Genomic DNA, 22713 nt, shown 5'->3' on the forward strand with positions numbered 1-22713 from the left:
CGACTCGGATCTTCCCGCCTTGCTCGGTTAACCCGAGCGCGCCCGAACGTCATCATGACGCTGTCGGATTCTCGCGAGGCTCGGATTCTATCGCGAGACTCGGATTCTATATAAGGAGCCGCGCGTCGCCGCCATTTTCACACGTGCATTGAGATTGATAGGGAGAGGACGTGGCTGGCGTCCTCTCCGTTTAGAATTAGAATAGATTAGAGAGACACTTGATTTACTAATTTTGGGGAGCATTAGGAGTACTCAGTAGTGTACAGTGCAGAGTTTTGCTGATAGTGACCAGTGACCACCACTTTTATTTATAATCCGTTCTCTGCCTGAAAAAAGCGATACACAGCACACAGTGACTCAGTCACATACCATATCTGTGTGCACTGCTCAGGCTCAGGCCAGTGTGCTGCATCATCTATTATCTATCTATATATAATATTATATATATCTGTCTGACTGCTCATCTCACACAGCTTATAATTGTGGGGGAGACTGGGGAGCACTACTGCAGTGCCAGTTATAGGTTATAGCAGGAGCCAGGAGTACATAATATATTATATAGTGAGTGACCACCAGACACACAGTGCAGTTTATTTAATATATCCGTTCTCTGCCTGAAAAAAGCGATACACACAGTGACTCAGTCAGTCACATACCATATCTGTGTGCACTGCTCAGGCTCAGGCCAGTGTGCTGCATCATCTATATATATTATATATCTGTCTGACTGCTCAGCTCACACAGCTTATAATTGTGGGGGAGACTGGGGAGCACTACTGCAGTGCCAGTTATAGGTTATAGCAGGAGCCAGGAGTACATAATATTATATTAAAATTAAACAGTGCACACTTTTGCTGCAGGAGTGCCACTGCCAGTGTGACTAGTGACCAGTGACCTGACCACCAGTATATAATATTAGTAGTATACTATCTCTTTATCAACCAGTCTATATTAGCAGCAGACACAGTACAGTGCGGTAGTTCACGGCTGTGGCTACCTCTGTGTCGGCACTCGGCAGCCCGTCCATAATTGTATATACCACCTAACCGTGGTTTTTTTTTCTTTCTTTATACATACATACTAGTTACGAGTATACTATCTCTTTATCAACCAGTCTATATATTAGCAGCAGACACAGTACAGTGCGGTAGTTCACGGCTGTGGCTACCTCTGTGTCGGCACTCGGCAGCCCGTCCATAATTGTATATACCACCTAACCGTGGTTTTTTTTTCTTTCTTTATACATACATACTAGTTACGAGTATACTATCTCTTTATCAACCAGTCTATATATTAGCAGCAGACACAGTACAGTGCGGTAGTTCACGGCTGTGGCTACCTCTGTGTCGGCACTCCGCAGCCCGTCCATAATTGTATATACCACCTAACCGTGGTTTTTTTTTCTTTCTTTATACATACATACTAGTTACGAGTATACTATCTCTTTATCAACCAGTCTATATTAGCAGCAGACACAGTACAGTGCGGTAGTTCACGGCTGTGGCTACCTCTGTGTCGGCACTCGGCAGCCCGTCCATAATTGTATATACCACCTAACCGTGGTTTTTTTTTCTTTCTTTATACATACATACTAGTTACGAGTATACTATCTCTTTATCAACCAGTCTATATATTAGCAGCAGACACAGTACAGTGCGGTAGTTCACGGCTGTGGCTACCTCTGTGTCGGCACTCGGCAGCCCGTCCATAATTGTATATACCACCTAACCGTGGTTTTTTTTTCTTTCTTTATACATACATACTAGTTACGAGTATACTATCTCTTTATCAACCAGTCTATATATTAGCAGCAGACACAGTACAGTGCGGTAGTTCACGGCTGTGGCTACCTCTGTGTCGGCACTCCGCAGCCCGTCCATAATTGTATATACCACCTAACCGTGGTTTTTTTTTCTTTCTTTATACATACATACTAGTTACGAGTATACTATCTCTTTATCAACCAGTCTATATATTAGCAGCAGACACAGTACAGTGCGGTAGTTCACGGCTGTGGCTACCTCTGTGTCGGCACTCGGCAGCCCGTCCATAATTGTATATACCACCTAACCGTGGTTTTTTTTTCTTTCTTTATACATACATACTAGTTACGAGTATACTATCTCTTTATCAACCAGTCTATATATTAGCAGCAGACACAGTACAGTGCGGTAGTTCACGGCTGTGGCTACCTCTGTGTCGGCACTCGGCAGCCCGTCCATAATTGTATATACCACCTAACCGTGTTTTTTTTTTCTTTCTTTATACATACATACTAGTTACGAGTATACTATCTCTTTATCAACCAGTCTATATATTAGCAGCAGACACAGTACAGTGCGGTAGTTCACGGCTGTGGCTACCTCTGTGTCGGCACTCGGCAGCCCGTCCATAATTGTATATACCACCTAACCGTGGTTTGTTTTTCTTTCTTTATACATACATACTAGTTACGAGTATACTATCTCTTTATCAACCAGTCTATATATTAGCAGCAGACACAGTACAGTGCGGTAGTTCACGGCTGTGGCTACCTCTGTGTCGGCACTCGGCAGCCCGTCCATAATTGTATATACCACCTAACCGTGGTTTTTTTTTCTTTCTTTATACATACATACTAGTTACGAGTATACTATCTCTTTATCAACCAGTCTATATATTAGCAGCAGACACAGTACAGTGCGGTAGTTCACGGCTGTGGCTACCTCTGTGTCGGCACTCGGCAGCCCGTCCATAATTGTATATACCACCTAACCGTGTTTTTTTTTTCTTTCTTTATACATACATACTAGTTACGAGTATACTATCTCTTTATCAACCAGTCTATATATTAGCAGCAGACACAGTACAGTGCGGTAGTTCACGGCTGTGGCTACCTCTGTGTCGGCACTCGGCAGCCCGTCCATAATTGTATATACCACCTAACCGTGGTTTTTTTTTCTTTCTTTATACATACATACTAGTTACGAGTATACTATCTCTTTATCAACCAGTCTATATATTAGCAGCAGACACAGTACAGTGCGGTAGTTCACGGCTGTGGCTACCTCTGTGTCGGCACTCGGCAGCCCGTCCATAATTGTATATACCACCTAACCGTGGTTTTTTTTTCTTTCTTTATACATACATACTAGTTACGAGTATACTATCTCTTTATCAACCAGTCTATATATTAGCAGCAGACACAGTACAGTGCGGTAGTTCACGGCTGTGGCTACCTCTGTGTCGGCACTCGGCAGCCCGTCCATAATTGTATACTAGTATCCAATCCATCCATCTCCATTGTTTACCTGAGGTGCCTTTTAGTTGTGCCTATTAAAATATGGAGAACAAAAATGTTGAGGTTCCAAAATTAGGGAAAGATCAAGATCCACTTCCACCTCGTGCTGAAGCTGCTGCCACTAGTCATGGCCGAGACGATGAAATGCCAGCAACGTCGTCTGCCAAGGCCGATGCCCAATGGCATAGTACAGAGCATGTCAAAACCAAAACACCAAATATCAGTAAAAAAAGGACTCCAAAACCTAAAATAAAATTGTCGGAGGAGAAGCGTAAACTTGCCAATATGCCATTTACCACACGGAGTGGCAAGGAACGGCTGAGGCCCTGGCCTATGTTCATGGCTAGTGGTTCAGCTTCACATGAGGATGGAAGCACTCAGCCTCTCGCTAGAAAACTGAAAAGACTCAAGCTGGCAAAAGCACCGCAAAGAACTGTGCGTTCTTTGAAATCCCAAATCCACAAGGAGAGTCCAATTGTGTCGGTTGCGATGCCTGACCTTCCCAACACTGGACGTGAAGAGCATGCGCCTTCCACCATTTGCACGCCCCCTGCAAGTGCTGGAAGGAGCACCCGCAGTCCAGTTCCTGATAGTCAGATTGAAGATGTCAGTGTTGAAGTACACCAGGATGAGGAGGATATGGGTGTTGCTGGCGCTGGGGAGGAAATTGACCAGGAGGATTCTGATGGTGAGGTGGTTTGTTTAAGTCAGGCACCCGGGGAGACACCTGTTGTCCGTGGGAGGAATATGGCCGTTGACATGCCAGGTGAAAATACCAAAAAAATCAGCTCTTCGGTGTGGAGGTATTTCACCAGAAATGCGGACAACAGGTGTCAAGCCGTGTGTTCCCTTTGTCAAGCTGTAATAAGTAGGGGTAAGGACGTTAACCACCTCGGAACATCCTCCCTTATACGTCACCTGCAGCGCATTCATAATAAGTCAGTGACAAGTTCAAAAACTTTGGGTGACAGCGGAAGCAGTCCACTGACCAGTAAATCCCTTCGTCTTGTAACCAAGCTCACGCAAACCACCCCACCAACTCCCTCAGTGTCAATTTCCTCCTTCCCCAGGAATGCCAATAGTCCTGCAGGCCATGTCACTGGCAAGTCTGACGAGTCCTCTCCTGCCTGGGATTCCTCCGATGCATCCTTGCGTGTAACGCCTACTGCTGCTGGCGCTGCTGTTGTTGCCGCTGGGAGTCGATGGTCATCCCAGAGGGGAAGTCGTAAGCCCACTTGTACTACTTCCAGTAAGCAATTGACTGTTCAACAGTCCTTTGCGAGGAAGATGAAATATCACAGCAGTCATCCTACTGCAAAGCGGATAACTGAGTCCTTGACAACTATGTTGGTGTTAGACGTGCGTCCGGTATCCGCCGTTAGTTCACAGGGAACTAGACAATTTATTGAGGCAGTGTGCCCCCGTTACCAAATACCATCTAGGTTCCACTTCTCTAGGCAGGCGATACCGAGAATGTACACGGACGTCAGAAAAAGACTCACCAGTCTCCTAAAAAATGCAGTTGTACCCAATGTCCACTTAACCACGGACATGTGGACAAGTGGAGCAGGGCAGGGTCAGGACTATATGACTGTGACAGCCCACTGGGTAGATGTATGGACTCCCGCCACAAGAACAGCAGCGGCGGCACCAGTAGCAGCATCTCGCAAACGCCAACTCTTTCCTAGGCAGGCTACGCTTTGTATCACCGCTTTCCAGAATACGCACACAGCTGAAAACCTCTTACGGCAACTGAGGAAGATCATCGCGGAATGGCTTACCCCAATTGGACTCTCCTGTGGATTTGTGGCATCGGACAACGCCAGCAATATTGTGTGTGCATTAAATATGGGCAAATTCCAGCACGTCCCATGTTTTGCACATACCTTGAATTTGGTGGTGCAGAATTTTTTAAAAAACGACAGGGGCGTGCAAGAGATGCTGTCGGTGGCCAGAAGAATTGCGGGACACTTTCGGCGTACAGGCACCACGTACAGAAAACTGGAGCACCACCAAAAACTACTGAACCTGCCCTGCCATCATCTGAAGCAAGAAGTGGTAACGAGGTGGAATTCAACCCTCTATATGCTTCAGAGGTTGGAGGAGCAGCAAAAGGCCATTCAAGCCTATACAATTGAGCACGATATAGTAGGTGGAATGCACCTGTCTCAAGTGCAGTGGAGAATGATTTCAACGTTGTGCAAGGTTCTGATGCCCTTTGAACTTGCCACACGTGAAGTCAGTTCAGACACTGCCAGCCTGAGTCAGGTCATTCCCCTCATCAGGCTTTTGCAGAAGAAGCTGGAGGCATTGAAGAAGGAGCTAAAAGGGAGCGATTCCGCTAGGCATGTGGGACTTGTGGATGCAGCCCTTAATTCGCTTAACAAGGATTCACGGGTGGTCAATCTGTTGAAATCAGAGCACTACATTTTGGCCACCGTGCTCGATCCTAGATTTAAAGCCTACCTTGGATCTCTCTTTCCGGCAGACACAGGTCTGCTGGGGTTGAAAGACCTGCTGGTGACAAAATTGTCAAGTCAAGCGGAACGCGACCTGTCAACATCTCCTCCTTCACATTCTCCCGCAACTGGGGGTGCGAGGAAAAGGCTCAGAATTCCGAGCCCACCCGCTGGCGGTGATGCAGGGCAGTCTGGAGCGACTGCTGATGCTGACATCTGGTCCGGACTGAAGGACCTGACAACGATTACGGACATGTCGTCTACTGTCACTGCATATGATTCTCTCAACATTGATAGAATGGTGGAGGATTATATGAGTGACCGCATCCAAGTAGGCACGTCACACAGTCCGTACTTATACTGGCAGGAAAAAGAGGCAATTTGGAGGCCCTTGCACAAACTGGCTTTATTCTACCTAAGTTGCCCTCCCACAAGTGTGTACTCCGAAAGAGTGTTTAGTGCCGCCGCTCACCTTGTCAGCAATCGGCGTACGAGGTTACATCCAGAAAATGTGGAGAAGATGATGTTCATTAAAATTAATTATAATCAATTCCTCCGCGGAGACATTGACCAGCAGCAATTGCCTCCACAAAGTACACAGGGAGCTGAGATGGTGGATTCCAGTGGGGACGAATTGATAATCTGTGAGGAGGGGGATGTACACGGTGATATATCGGAGGGTGAAGATGAGGTGGACATCTTGCCTCTGTAGAGCCAGTTTGTGCAAGGAGAGATTAATTGCTTCTTTTTTGGGGGGGGTCCAAACCAACCCGTCATATCAGTCACAGTCGTGTGGCAGACCCTGTCACTGAAATGATGGGTTGGTTAAAGTGTGCATGTCCTGTTTTGTTTATACAACATAAGGGTGGGTGGGAGGGCCCAAGGACAATTCCATCTTGCACCTCTTTTTTCTTTTCTTTTTCTTTGCATCATGTGCTGATTGGGGAGGGTTTTTTTGGAAGGGACATCCTGCGTGACACTGCAGTGCCACTCCTAGATGGGCCCGGTGTTTGTGTCGGCCACTAGGGTCGCTAATCTTACTCACACAGCTACCTCATTGCGCCTCTTTTTTTCTTTGCGTCATGTGCTGTTTGGGGAGGGTTTTTTGGAAGGGACATCCTGCGTGACACTGCAGTGCCACTCCTAGATGGGCCCGGTGTTTGTGTCGGCCACTAGGGTCGCTAATCTTACTCACACAGCTACCTCATTGCGCCTCTTTTTTTCTTTGCGTCATGTGCTGTTTGGGGAGGGTTTTTTGGAAGGGACATCCTGCGTGACACTGCAGTGCCACTCCTAGATGGGCCCGGTGTTTGTGTCGGCCACTAGGGTCGCTAATCTTACTCACACAGCTACCTCATTGCGCCTCTTTTTTTCTTTGCGTCATGTGCTGTTTGGGGAGGGTTTTTTGGAAGGGACATCCTGCGTGACACTGCAGTGCCACTCCTAGATGGGCCCGGTGTTTGTGTCGGCCACTAGGGTCGCTAATCTTACTCACACAGCTACCTCATTGCGCCTCTTTTTTTCTTTGCGTCATGTGCTGTTTGGGGAGGGTTTTTTGGAAGGGACATCCTGCGTGACACTGCAGTGCCACTCCTAGATGGGCCCGGTGTTTGTGTCGGCCACTAGGGTCGCTAATCTTACTCACACAGCTACCTCATTGCGCCTCTTTTTTTCTTTGCGTCATGTGCTGTTTGGGGAGGGTTTTTTGGAAGGGACATCCTGCGTGACACTGCAGTGCCACTCCTAGATGGGCCCGGTGTTTGTGTCGGCCACTAGGGTCGCTAATCTTACTCACACAGCTACCTCATTGCGCCTCTTTTTTTCTTTGCGTCATGTGCTGTTTGGGGAGGGTTTTTTGGAAGGGACATCCTGCGTGACACTGCAGTGCCACTCCTAGATGGGCCCGGTGTTTGTGTCGGCCACTAGGGTCGCTAATCTTACTCACACAGCTACCTCATTGCGCCTCTTTTTTTCTTTGCGTCATGTGCTGTTTGGGGAGGGTTTTTTGGAAGGGACATCCTGCGTGACACTGCAGTGCCACTCCTAGATGGGCCCGGTGTTTGTGTCGGCCACTAGGGTCGCTAATCTTACTCACACAGCTACCTCATTGCGCCTCTTTTTTTCTTTGCGTCATGTGCTGTTTGGGGAGGGTTTTTTGGAAGGGACATCCTGCGTGACACTGCAGTGCCACTCCTAGATGGGCCCGGTGTTTGTGTCGGCCACTAGGGTCGCTAATCTTACTCACACAGCTACCTCATTGCGCCTCTTTTTTTCTTTGCGTCATGTGCTGTTTGGGGAGGGTTTTTTGGAAGGGACATCCTGCGTGACACTGCAGTGCCACTCCTAGATGGGCCCGGTGTTTGTGTCGGCCACTAGGGTCGCTAATCTTACTCACACAGCTACCTCATTGCGCCTCTTTTTTTCTTTGCGTCATGTGCTGTTTGGGGAGGGTTTTTTGGAAGGGACATCCTGCGTGACACTGCAGTGCCACTCCTAGATGGGCCCGGTGTTTGTGTCGGCCACTAGGGTCGCTAATCTTACTCACACAGCTACCTCATTGCGCCTCTTTTTTTCTTTGCGTCATGTGCTGTTTGGGGAGGGTTTTTTGGAAGGGACATCCTGCGTGACACTGCAGTGCCACTCCTAGATGGGCCCGGTGTTTGTGTCGGCCACTAGGGTCGCTAATCTTACTCACACAGCTACCTCATTGCGCCTCTTTTTTTCTTTGCGTCATGTGCTGTTTGGGGAGGGTTTTTTGGAAGGGACATCCTGCGTGACACTGCAGTGCCACTCCTAGATGGGCCCGGTGTTTGTGTCGGCCACTAGGGTCGCTAATCTTACTCACACAGCTACCTCATTGCGCCTCTTTTTTTCTTTGCGTCATGTGCTGTTTGGGGAGGGTTTTTTGGAAGGGACATCCTGCGTGACACTGCAGTGCCACTCCTAGATGGGCCCGGTGTTTGTGTCGGCCACTAGGGTCGCTAATCTTACTCACACAGCTACCTCATTGCGCCTCTTTTTTTCTTTGCGTCATGTGCTGTTTGGGGAGGGTTTTTTGGAAGGGACATCCTGCGTGACACTGCAGTGCCACTCCTAGATGGGCCCGGTGTTTGTGTCGGCCACTAGGGTCGCTTATCTTACTCACACAGCGACCTCGGTGCAAATTTTAGGACTAAAAATAATATTGTGAGGTGTGAGGTATTCAGAATAGACTGAAAATGAGTGTAAATTATGGTTTTTGAGGTTAATAATACTTTGGGATCAAAATGACCCCCAAATTCTATGATTTAAGCTGTTTTTTAGTGTTTTTTGAAAAAAACACCCGAATCCAAAACACACCCGAATCCGACAAAAAAAATTCGGTGAGGTTTTGCCAAAACGCGTTCGAACCCAAAACACGGCCGCGGAACCGAACCCAAAACCAAAACACAAAACCCGAAAAATTTCAGGCGCTCATCTCTACTACATACATGTATAGTTTCGTACATTTGGCCACGCCCACCACAGAGGTGACCTCATGTCAAAGACGACATTGTCAAATAGCAGCAAATGCTCCTTTACCAGTATATACATCCAACTTGTTCCCCATAGGGTTTGAAACACAGACTACATAAAACAAAATCTAAAGCAAATTAGACATTAAAAACCTTCAGTTTTGTGAAACTAATTTTACTTTGCTTGAACTAATGTACTCATTAGAAACATCTTGTACTGTAGATTGCAAATATTGCTCAATTATTCCTCTTTAGCAGCTGAAAAGTTACATGTGGCTAATTGCTATCATGACTTTAAAATTAGCCTTAAATCAGATTGTGAGGCAGAGGAATGAAGTCATCTCAAGTTATTCATTGCAAATAAATTATGAGTAACAAATTTTGCAGATGTGGTGTATAGTATCATGCCTGAAGAAGAATATGGCATTGATATATATATGTATTTATATTGTCTGCAATGTCAGTATGCAAGGGGTTGTCTTATGTAACCAGTGTAAATCAGTGTAATAGAAACTTTTGGTGGAATTCAAATGTTTGAAAAGTCGGTTGGGTGTCTGTGTTTCCCTGTCTATTAGACAGACTCCCAACTGACTTTTCAAACATTTGAATCTCCCCTTTATGTTATATACTTAACTATCTATTTTGCATCTTCGTACCACCAGTTTAAGGCAAATTGGACAGAAGCTTCTCCAAAGAGGGAGTTTCTAAATCAAGGCTGCCCTCTACAAACAAACAAAACACTGCCATGTACACTTCATGCCACCCCAACATTATCATGCCTTCATATTCCAGATCATGTCGTCCGTTCGTCGTCGTCCCCCAGCCACATCATGTCAACCCCAGTCACATCATGGTGTCCCCAGTCACTAAATCACTTCATAAATGTTTCAGCCTCATCATGCCCTCTCCATTATCATCATGCCCCTCCCAGCCTTATCATGCCCTCTCCAGCCTCATCATGCCCTATCCAGCTTCATAATTTCCTCCCCATCCTCATCATGCCCTCTCCATTATAATCATGCCCGTCCCAGCCTCATCCTGCCCTCTCCATTATAATCATGCCCGTCCCAGCCTCATCCTGCCCTCTCCATTATAATCATGCCCATCCCAGCCTCATCCTGCCCTCTCCAGCCTCATCCTGCCCTCTCCATTATAATCATGCCCATCCCAGCCTCATCCTGCCCTCTCCAGCCTCATCATGCCCTCTCCATTATAATCATGCCCATCCCAGCCTCATCCTGCCCTCTCCAGCCTCATCATGCCCTATCCAGCTTCATAATTTCCTCCCCAGCCTTATCATGCCCTCTCCAGCCTCATCATGCCCTCTTCATTATAATCATGCCCATCCCAGCCTCATCCTGCCCTCTCCAGCCTCATCATGCCCTATCCAGCTTCATAATTTCCTCCCCAGCCTCATCATGCCCTCTCCATTATAATCATGCTCCTCCCAGCCTTATCATGCCCTCTCCAGCCTCATCATGCCCTATCCAGCTTCATAATTTCCTCCCCAGCCTCATCATGCCCTCTCCATTATAATCATGCCCGTCCCAGCCTCATCCTGCCCTCTCCATTATAATCATGCCCCTCCCAGCCTTATCATGCCCTCTCCAGCCTCATCATGCCCTATCCAGCTTCATAATTTCCTCCCCAGCCTCATCATGCCCTCTCCATTATAATCATGCCCGTCCCAGCCTCATCCTGCCCTCTCCATTATAATAATGCCCCTCCCAGCCTTATCATGCCCTCTCCAGCCTCATCATGCCCTATCCAGCTTCATAATTTCCTTCCCAGCCTCATCATGCTCTCTCCATTATCATCATGCTCCTCCCAGCCTCATCATGCCATTTCCAGCCTTGTCATGCCCTATCCAGCTTCATTATTTCCTCCCAAGTCTCATCATGCCCCCTCCATTTTCATCCTGCCCTTTCCATCCTCATCAAACCCTACCTAGTCTTAGGGTACCCCCCAGCCCCACATACCCTCCCCAGCCACACCAAGCCCTCCCCAGCCTCATCATGCCCTTCCCAGTCACTAAATCACATTGTGATTTTTTTCAGCCTCATCATGTCCTCCTCAGCATCATCATGCCCTCTCCAGCATCATCATGCCCTTTCCAGCATCATCATGCCCTTTCCAGCCTCATCATGCCCTCCCCAGCATCATTGCTCCTACCAGCCTTATCATGCCCTCTCCAACCTCATCGTGTCCTTTCCAGTATCATCATGCCTTTCCCAGCCTCATCATTTCCTCCCCAGCCTCATCATACCCTCTTAATTTTCATCATGCCCTTCCCATCCTCATCATACCCTTCCAAGTCTCAAGATACCCCCCCCCCAGCCTCGTCATGTCCTTCCCAGCCTCATCATGCCTTCCCTAGCCTCATCATGACCTTCTTAGCTACACCCTGCCCTCCCCAGCCTCATCATGCCTTCTCTAGATTCATCATGCCCTTCTCAGCTACATCATACCTTCCCTATCCTCATTATGCCCTTCTCAGCCACACCATACCCTCCACAGCCTCATCATGCCTAGCCTAGCCTCATAATTTCTTCCCTAGCCTCATAATTTCCTTCTCAGCCTCATTATGCCATCCCTAGCCTCATCATGCCATTCTCAGCCTCATCATGCCTTCCCTAGCCTCATCATAACTTCATAGTCTCAAGATACCTCCCAGCCTCTTCATGCCCTCACCAGCCTCAACATGCCTTTCCTAGTCTCATCATGCCCTTCCTAGCCTCATCATGACCTTCTCAGCCACACCCTGCCCACTCCAGCCTCATCATGCCTCCCCTAGACTCATCATGCCCTTCTCAGCCTCATCATGCCATCCATAGCCTCATCATGCCCTTCTCAGCCTCATCATGCCTTCCCTTAGCCTCATCATGACTTCATAGTCTCAAGATACCCCCCAGCCCCTTCATGCCCTCACCAGCCTCAACATGCCTTTCCTAGTCTCATCATGCCCTTCCCAGCCTCATCCTGACCTTCTCAGCCACACCCTGCCCTCCCCGGCCTCATCATGCCTCCCCTAGCCTTATCATGCCCTTCTGAGCCTCATCATGCCTTTCCTAGCCTCATTATTCCTTCCCTAACCTCATCATGCCCTTCTCAGCCTCATGATAACCTCTCATCATGCCCTTCCACAGTCACATCATGTTATGTTTTTTTTTCTCATAATAGGGATTGTGTTTTTTAATATTTACCAGACAGTGCTGCTCATTGTCTAACAAACGTATTCAAAATATTTTGAGCCACAGCAGCCGGTGTCCAGCCTGGGGAAGGTATAAGCAGTCTTGTGAGACAATGATTATGTCATGAAGCCTCATCATTTCCTCCCCAACCTAATCATGCCCTCTCCATTTTCATCATGCCCTTCCCATCCTCCTCATAACCTTCCTAGTCTCAAGATACCCCCCACCCCAGCCTTATCATGCCCTCCCCAGTTGCACTATGCCCTCCCCAGCCTCATAATTTCCTCCCCAGCCTAGTCATGCCCTCTTCATTTTCTTTGTGCCCTTCCCATCCACATCATACCCTTCTTAGTCTCTAGCCTCTTCATGCCCTTCCCAGCCTCAACATGCCTTCCCTAGCCTAATCATGCCCTTCCCAGCTTCATCATGACCTTCTCAGCCACACCCTGCCCTCTCCAGCCTCATCATGCCTTCCCTAGCCTCATCATGCCCTTCTCAGCCACACTATACCCTCCCCAGCCTCATCATGCCTTTTCTAGCCTCATCATGCCTCCCTAGTCTCATTATGCCTTCCCTAGCCTCATAATGTCCTTCTCAGCCAAACCATGCCCTCCCCGGCCTCATCGTGCCCTCCCCAGCCTCATCATGCTTTCTCTAGCCCCATCATGCCCTTCTCAGTCTCATCATGCCTTCCAAAGCCTTATCATGCCTCCCCAAGCCTCATCATGCCTAGCCTAGCCTCATCATTGCCTTCTCAGCCTCGTCATGCCCTTCTCAGCCTCATCATGCCTTCCCAAGCCTCATCATGCCTTCCCAAGCCTCATCATGCCTTCCCAAGCCTCATTATGCCTTCCCTAGCCTCATCATGCCTTCCCTAGCCTCATCATGCCTTCCATAGCCTCATCATGCCTTCCCTAGCCTCATCATGCCCTTCTCAGCCTCAGGATAACCTCTCATCATGCCCTTCCACAGTCACATCATGTTATGGTTTTTTTTTCTCACAATAGGGATTGTGTTTATTAATATTTACCAGACAGTGTTGCTCATTGTCTAACAAACTTATTAAAAATGTTCTGAGCCACAGCAGCCGGAGTCCAGCCTGGGGGAGGTACTGTATAAGCAGTCTTGTGAGACAATGATTATGTCATGAAGTTCTCTGTCACTGGTCAGTCACAAATGGGAAATGTGAGGCACGTACAGCCCGGCCATCGGAACCAGTCCTGATGACTGTACAATTACAGGCACAGCATTTCCACCCACGCATGAAAATCATAAGACAGGTAACACAATGAAAGATTATTAAAAAATAAATAACTTAAGGCAACTCCCACGCAGGCCTCGGTCCCTAGACATGTCCAGGCTCCAGTAATGAGTATCCAACCCCTCTCTGTGCTGGGGCACCCACAGACTGGTCCTGTCATTTCACATGTCACATTGTCAGCCACTTCATACATAGCTTATTGCACATACCATGCGTAACAGAGACCCCCTCCTTTTATTTGTGTGTATTTGGATGGGCTGTCCATATGATATCTGCTTTATAGTATATTCCCTGAACTATATATGCCGGCAGTACACCTCATTTCTGCTTCAGTAGACAGCTAACACGGCGGGCTACAGAAGTCAACAAACGTGTCCAACATCTCACTCAGAGTACGCTACAAAGTTAGTAGACAGTTTTTCATATGCACGTATACAGTTGTAAACCATATCTGATGCTTGAAATTATATACTGGGCCAAGTACAAATGGCTGCCGTGTACTATCCGCAGTACTATATGTCCAGTGTTTATACTCTATTTAAAGACTCTGCTTCCAAGTATTATATTCTGCTAAATATATTGAACTGAACCTTAACTACAGTAGCATCAAATATGTTTAACCATAACTGGTGCAAAGTCTAATGTGCAGAGCTTTACCTGGTGCAGAGTCAAATGTGCAGAGCTTTACCTTGTGCAAAGTCTAATGTGCAGAGCTTTACCTGGTACAAAGATTAATGGACAGAGCTTTACCTGGTGCAGAGTCTGATGTGCAGAGCTTTACTTGGTGAAGAGTCTAATGTGCAGAGCTTTACCTGGTGAAGAGTCTATTGTGCAGAGCTTTACCTGGTGCAGAGTCATTTGTGCAGAGCTTTACCTGGTGCAAAGTCTAATGTGCAGAGCTTTACCTGGTACAAAGTCTAATGTGCAGAGCTTTACCTGGTGCAAAGTCTAATGCACAGAGCTTTACCTGGTGCAGAGTCCAATGTGCAGAGCTTTACCTGGTACAGAGTCTAATGTGCAGAGCTTTACCTGGTGCAGAGTCTAATGTGCAGAGCTTTACCTGGTGCAAAGTCTAATGTGCAGAGCTTTACCTGGTACAAAGTCTAATGTGCAGAGCTTTACCTGGTGCAAAGTCTAATGCGCAAAGCTTTACCTGGTGCAGAGTCCAATGTGCAGAGCTTTACCTGGTGCAAAGTCTAATGTGCAGAGCTTTACCTGGTGCAGAGTCTAATACACAGAGCTTTACCTGGTGCAAAGTCTAATGTGCAGAGCTTTACCTGGTGCAAAGTCTAATGTGCAGAGCTTTACCTGGTGCAGAGTCTAATGTGCAGAGCTTTACCTGGTACAAAGTCTAATGTGCAGAGCTTTACCTGGTACAAAGTCTAAAGTGCAGAGCTTTACCTGGTGCAGAGTCTAATGTGCAGAGCTTTACCTGGTACAAAGTCTAATGTGCAGAGCTTTACCTGGTGCAAAGTCTAATGTGCAGAGCTTTACCTGGTACAAAGTCTAATGTGCAGAGCTTTACCTGGTGCAAAGTCTAATGTGCAGAGCTTTACCTGGTGCAAAGTCTAATGTGCAGAGCTTTACCTGGTGCAAAGTCTAATGTGCAGAGCTTTACCTGGTGCAAAGTCTAATGTGCAGAGCTTTACCTGGTGCAAAGTCTAATGTGCAGAGCTTTACCTGGTGCAGAGTCCAATGTGCAGAGCTTTACCTGGTGCAGAGTCCAATGTGCAGAGCTTGGAGCGTGATAAAGAGGCGAGCGTACCAGCCAGTCAGCTCCAACCTGCCATGTTACAGGTTGTGTTTGGAAAATGACAGCTAGGAGCTGATTGGCTGGTACTTTATCTCTCTCCAAGCCTTAGTGCATTGACCCACTAATGTGCAGAGACGTACAGTATGTATTTAGGACCCTATTCAGTATGGATTGTAGATTCTGCTTCTCAGCTCTTTTCATTCTGGGAGGCAGCTTGCCGACATTAGCAGCTACGTAGCCTAGAGAATCGCAATTGCGTCAGTGTACAACTGTGAGTCCACTATACAACTGCCCTATGCCATTATCCACCTAACTGGTCACTTACTGGTGCGTGCATGCTCAAGAAAGAAAAACGATACAGTCCCAGTGCTGGTAGTTTAATAGTTGTTTCTGTCTTACCAGTATCAGCCAATTACCTTATATGTCCAAAATCATGAAAATCACTATTGTGCAAGGCAGGTCGGGTAACAAACGGTCACTAATTATTCTTTTGAAACAATGGAACCTATATATATATATATATATATATATATATATATATATATATAAAAGTTTATGTATGACGTCACATTATGTCCCATGTACTGGTCTGCAAGGTCGAGCTGACAATGGGGGTCATTCCGAGTTGATCACTCGCTAGCAGTTTTTAGCAGCCGCGCAAACGCTATGCCGCCGCCCACTGGGGAGTGTATTTCGTCTTTGCAGAAGTGCTAACGCTTGTGCAGCAGAGCGCCTGCAAAATCTTTTTGTGCAAAACAAGGCCAGCCCTGTAGTTACTCTTCGTGTGCATTGATTTTAACGACGGAGGGACGGCTTTTGCCGTCACACACCCGCCCAGCCACGCCTGCGTTTTTCCAGGCACGCCTGCGTTTTTCGAAGCACTCCCTGAAAACGGTCAGTTGACACCCGGAAACACCCACTTCATGTCAATCTCCTTGCGATCGGCTGTGCGTTTGGAATCATCGCTAGAACCAGTGCAAAACCACAAAGGACTTTGTACCCGCTGCACGTGCGCATTGCGGTGCATATGCATGCGCAGATTAGCCGTTTTTTTCACTGATCGCTACGCAGCGAACAACGGCAGCTAGCGATCAACTTGAAATGACCCCCATTGACTCCAGAATTGACAGCACAGAGATACAGTACGCTGACATTACTCATCTGACTGGATATCCATTTTCTGACTTGCGAGTGACCCACAATCAGGCTCAGAAAGCTCCATGCTGCTAACAAATTAAAGATTTTATATAAATAAATATATATACTCACTGTTGTTCTTCATATGGTCCCATCATTTCCTTTAAGGATCAAACTATGTATACAAACAGTATTAACCGTGTAGGAGTATATAATTTATTTTATAGGAGGGATAACAACTTATTAACATAACACTTATTACACATAAAAAATAGTAATAACCATAAACATTTACAATAGCACAAGATTAAGAAAGTCCCCTAAGTTATGTAGAGCATGAGGTCAGTCGGGTCTACCAACGCGTTTCGTCCCGTGGACTTCATCAGGGGTAAATGTTTATATGTCATGGTTTAATCCCTAATAGAAATTATGGGAATGTATAAATCCAAAAGTGAGCATTTGCAGGGTGTTAAATGATGGTTGCGGTTTGATTGAAGTGGCACTAACGCATTAAACAATTGTCTTTGTTGTTTAAATATGATGATGATGATGATTATGTTAAAATTACGTCTTATACCAGTGTGCGGTGCCAGATAAGGTCTGTGAAATTGCTATTGTGTCCATACTTGTTATTTACGAACCAAAAATGGATACAGCTGACCGGGCCTTTGAATGGCAGTTTCCACAATGAGACTCTAAAAGCATTTGAAAAACATGTTTTCAACGAATCTGAAAAGACTAAGGGGGACATGTACTATGCGGTGATAAAAGTGGAGCAGTGAGCCAGTGGAGAAGCTGCCCATGGCAACCAATCAGCTGCTCTGTATACTTTTATAGTATGCAAATGATAAATGTTACATCAATGCTGATTGGTTGCCACGGGAACTTCTCCACTGGCTCACTTCTCCACTTTTATCACTGCTTAGTAAATGTCCCCCTAAAACCCCAGCTCTGACATGGTCATTGTCGGGTGCACATTATAGCGTTCGGCTTAGTCTTTGCAAGTGTTCTGAATGGAAATCCCCTCACTTCCAGTATTCTCCACTGAATGCTAAATGTATTTCCCCTTTTGCAGGTTGATGCCGATGGTGATTCAGTTTTCCATACTGATAATGCTGCACTCTGCGCTCGTCTTGATCACCACCGCCGAGGATTACAAGTGTTTGCCCCTGGTGCTCCGGAAGACCTGCTGCTGGATTAACGAGACCTACTTGGCCAGGAACGTCATCATCTTTGCATCCATTCTGATCAACTTCCTCGGAGCTGTAATCAATATTGTAAGCAATTTCTTGACCAGAATTATCCGTGTTGTGGTGGGTGAGCTGCGGTGGGCGAAACAAGTACATAGACTACCATTGCACGCCGTCGTGTCTAAGTAAAATGGCAATGATATTTAATACACGACGCGTTTTGCTTTTATTATAGTTGTTGTCTTAAATTTCCAGGGGTTAAGCACGCCGAGAAGTGGTGGATTGCGAAAGCAGCTGCGTTGTAAACGTACCCCCAAGTATAATGTTAGAATCCAGAGCTTACGGGGAGATTTACTAAGCACTGATAAAAGTGGAGAAGTGAGCCAGTGGAGAAGTTCCCATGGCAACCAATCAGCATTGACGTTGCATTTATAAGTTGCATACTATAAAAGTATACAGAGCAGCTGATTGGTTGCCATGGGCAACTTCTCCAGTGGCTCACTTCTCCACTCTTGTCACTGTTTAGTACATGTCCCCCTTAGTTCTATATATGCTGAGTTGATATAAGAATTGAATACACTTCTAAAATGTACAAAGTTGAGCACTGTACTATTTGTTGATGTTTTTATAATTTTTATGCCAGTTTTCCGTAGCATAAGCGAAAAATGGAGAAAAAAAAATTCGCTGCTCAGGGTGATTTGGGAGTCAAATAGGGAGTCACACTTCCCTATTTGACCAGAGTGTTTTGTGGGAGTGCAAAGGCCGAAGATTTCTGGGCCTCAGAAACGAAGCTTCGCTGGCTGGTCACGTGACCTTAGGGTTCACTCGGATGTGCAGCAAGTGATCCAAAACCTTTTCCGCTGTTCTACCAAAGTCACCTACCCAATCACAACATCCAATCTGCCCAATCACAACATCCAGTCTGCCCAATCACAACATCCAATCTGCCCAATCACAACATCCAGTCTACCCAATCACAACATCCAATCTGCCTCAGAACACGCCCTTTTGTTAAAGTCCCAACGCCATCCAAATCCCTATTTGGTCTGAATTTAGGAAACCTGGCAGCTTTGTGATAGGTACTGCATACATTCATTTGATTTGGGAAACATGGGAAGAAAGTATAAGGATGGGAGAGAAGAGGAGACATAGTGAAAACGTACAGATCATCAACCGGTCTTCTAAAATAATATTCATAAATACCTATTATTGTACATTGATTTAACTGCAATTATAAAGTAGCAACAATCTTTTGTTTTACATCAACTTCATGCAACGAAGGGCCTGATTCCGAGATTGGGCTCAATGCGAAATTGAGCTGAGCGATTCTTTTCTACTGTGCGTGCGTTCGAGACACATTACGGAGACCCCCGCCACGGTTGATGACTGATGGCGGTCACAGTGAGGATTTGTAATAGTGTGTGTGTGCAATAATGGGATCTAACGGGGGTAGCTACTCAAACGTGGGCGTGTCGTGATCATTTCATGGGCACATCGTAGCTGCTGGCTGCATCCTTGTATGCAGTTGTATCTCCAGGGCAACTGTGTTACAACATTCTAAACGTTGCTGTCACCATGCAGGATGTCAGTACAGCAGCTGCATGAGAGAAGCCTCTGAGCGCACGTAAAAAGCTGTGATATATGTAGTTCTCTCCTGTGTTCTGCAAGTAGAACGTTTGGGAAAAGGTAACAGCTCACAATATTGTTTTCACCAATATTGGCCAAAGGCTGCAGTGAGCTGGCTGGTTGCTAAGCGACAGAGCAGCGGCACAAACACACAGCAGTTTATAGCACATCTATGAAACATTACCACAGCGTACTGGGGTGCGGTGCACAGTACAAACAGATGCAACAAGTTTTATTTTTATAAATTGGCAGCCTGGCTCACACTATATGGAGTCAGACCACTTTTATACACATGCACGTGGGTAACTGCAGTGTACTGGCAGAGGCGTAACAAGGGTAGGGCGAGTGGGGCACGTGCCCTGGGCGCCTTGGTAGGCCCAGGAGAGGGGGCGCCGCCGGCGGCCAGGGCATCATGCCCCACTCGCCCCCGTCACGCCGAAATGTGAGGGGAGGAGAGCGCAGCGTCTCTCCCTCCCCTTGCCGCCGCTGCCAGCAGCGCTGCTGTGTCCGGTCTCCGGCGGCGTTAGCCAATCAGAGCTTGCGGACCGGCTCCTGATTGGATTCCGGTCTGCAAGCTCTGATTGGCTAGCGAACCGGCGCCATACAGCCGCCGGAGACCTGGAGCGGAGAGGGGAAGGAGAGGCGCTGCGCTCTCCTCCCCTCACATATCAACAAGCGGTGAGTGACCGGGGGGGGGGGGGGTGCACAGGGGGGCATGTATCCGGCACTGAGTGGGGCATGTAACTGGCACTGAGTGGGGCGTGTAACTGGCACAGTAACTGGCACTGAGTGGGGCATGTAACTGGCACAGTGGGGCATTTATCTGGCACTGTGGGGCAATGTAACTGGCACTATGGGGCAATGTAACTGGCACTGTGGGGCATGTATCTGGCACTGTGGGGCAATTTAACTGGCACTGTGGGGCAATGTAACTGGCACTGTGGAGCATGTATCTGGCACTGTGGGGCAATGTAACTGGCACTGTGGGGCAATGTAACTGGCACTGTGGGGCATGTATCTGGCACTGTGAGGCATGTATCTGGCACTGTGGGGCAATGTAACTGGCACTGTGGGGCATGTATCTTGCACGTGTGCATGTATCTGGCACTGTGGGGCAATGTAACTGGCACTGTGGGGCAATGTAACTGGCACTGTGGGGCATGTATCTGGCACTGTGGGGCATGTATCTGGCACTGTGGGGCAATGTAACGCACTGTGGGTCATGTATCTGGCACTGTGGGGCAATGTAACTGGCACTGTGGGGCAATGTAACTGGCACTGTGGGGCATGTATCTGGCACTGTGGGGCAATGTATCTGGCACTGTGGGGCAATGTAACTGGCACTGTGGGCCATTTTCAGTGGCCACACCCCTTCTGGTGCGTGACCACACCCCTTCTGGTGTGTGACCACGCCCATTTTTCCGCCGCGCGCACACATGCTTCTTTTCTTTTTTTTTGGGGGGGGGGCGCCATTTTCCATCTTGCCCTTGGCTCCGAAAACCCTAGCTACGCCTCTGTGTACTGGGGTGCAGTGCGCAGCACAGTACAAATACAAACATTTTTTATTTCTTGAACTTTTTTTTTACTTTTTTTATTTAATAAAATCTTTTTTTGCTGACAAATATGGAGTCACACTGTGAACGCAGTGGGTGGCTCCTGCGGAATCAGTGCAGCACCATTGTGATGGGATTAGACTAAGGGGACTGGAAACAGCTTGTGGATGGATACAGCACAGCCACTTAGATGGACACAGTGACAGCACAGCCCCTTTCCGATGAACACAGTGATACCACCGCAGCCCCTTACAGATGCACACAGTGACAGCACCACAGCCCCCTAGAGATGGAATCAGTGACAGCACCACAGCCCCTTACCGATGAACACAGTGATACCACCACAGCTCCTTACAGATACACACAGTGACAGCACCACAGCCCCCTAGAGATGGAATCAGTGACAGCACCACAGCCCCCTAGAGATGGACACAGTGACAGCACCACAGCCCCTTACAGATACACACAGTGACAGCACCACAGCCCCCTAGAGATGGAATCAGTGACAGCACCACAGCCCCTTACCGATGAACACAGTGATACCACCACAGCTCCTTACAGATGGACACAGTGACAGCACCACAGCGTTTTAGGGATGGACACAGTAACAGCACCACAGCCCCTTAGAGATGGATACAGTGACAGCACCACAGCCCCTTAGAGATGGACACAGTGACAGCACCACAGCCCCTTAGAGATGGACACAGTGACAGCACCACAGCCCCTTAGAGATGGACACAGTGACAGCACCACAGCCCCTTAGAGATGGACACAGTGACAGCACCACAGCCCCTTAGAGATGGACACAGTGACAGCACCACAGCCCCTTAGAGATGGACACAGTGACAGCACCACAGCCCCTTAGAGATGGACACAGTGACAGCACCACAGCCCCTTAGAGATGGACACAGTGACAGCACCACAGACCCTTAGAGATGGACACAGTGACAGCACCACAGCCCCTTAGAGATGGATACAGTGACAGCACCACAGCCCCTTAGAGATGGACACAGTGACAGCACCACAGCCCCTTAGAGATGGACACAGTAACAGCACCACAGCCCCTTAGAGATGGACACAGTAACAGCACCACAGCCCCTTAGAGATGGACACAGTGACAGCACCACAGCCCCTTAGAGATGGACACAGTGACAGCACCACAGCCCCTTAGAGATGGACACAGTGACAGCACCACAGCCCCTTAGAGATGGACACAGTGACAGCACCACAGCCCCTTAGAGATGGATACAGTGACAGCACCACAGCCCCTTAGAGATGGATACAGTGACAGCACCACAGCCCCTTAGAGATGGACACAGTGACAGCACCACAGCCCCTTAGAGATGGATACAGTGACAGCACCACAGCCCCTTACAGATGGACACAGTGACAGCACCACAGCCCCTTACAGATACACACAGTGACAGCACCACAGCCCCTTACAGATGGACACAGTGACAGCACCACAGCCCCTTACCGATGAACACAGTGACAGCACCACAGCCCCTTAGAGATGGACACAGTGACAGCACCACAGCCCCTTAGAGATGGACACAGTGACAGCACCACAGCGTTTTAGGGATGGACACAGTAACAGCACCACAGCCCCTTAGAGATGGATACAGTAACAGCACCACAGCCCCTTAGAGATGGATACAGTGACAGCACCACAGCCCCTTAGAGATGGACACAGTGACAGCACCACAGCCCCTTAGAGATGGACACAGTGACAGCACCACAGCCCCTTAGAGATGGACACAGTGACAGCA

The 22713-nt window shown here is 47.7% G+C and overlaps 1 protein-coding gene across 2 annotated transcripts in view; it reads left to right on the forward strand.

The window, feature by feature from the left end:
* ADCY8 (adenylate cyclase 8) overlaps positions 1-22713 on the forward strand; it is a 367020-nt gene that overhangs the window by 264125 nt on the left and 80182 nt on the right. For both annotated transcript variants that reach the window (XM_063921272.1, XM_063921273.1), the window contains one exon: positions 17651-17852. In XM_063921272.1, the coding sequence (XP_063777342.1) occupies positions 17651-17852 (202 nt within the window). The remainder of the gene's footprint in view (positions 1-17650; positions 17853-22713) is intronic.

This window comes from Pseudophryne corroboree, chromosome 5, assembly GCF_028390025.1.
Source record: "Pseudophryne corroboree isolate aPseCor3 chromosome 5, aPseCor3.hap2, whole genome shotgun sequence".
Classification (NCBI taxonomy): Eukaryota; Metazoa; Chordata; class Amphibia; order Anura; family Myobatrachidae; genus Pseudophryne; species Pseudophryne corroboree.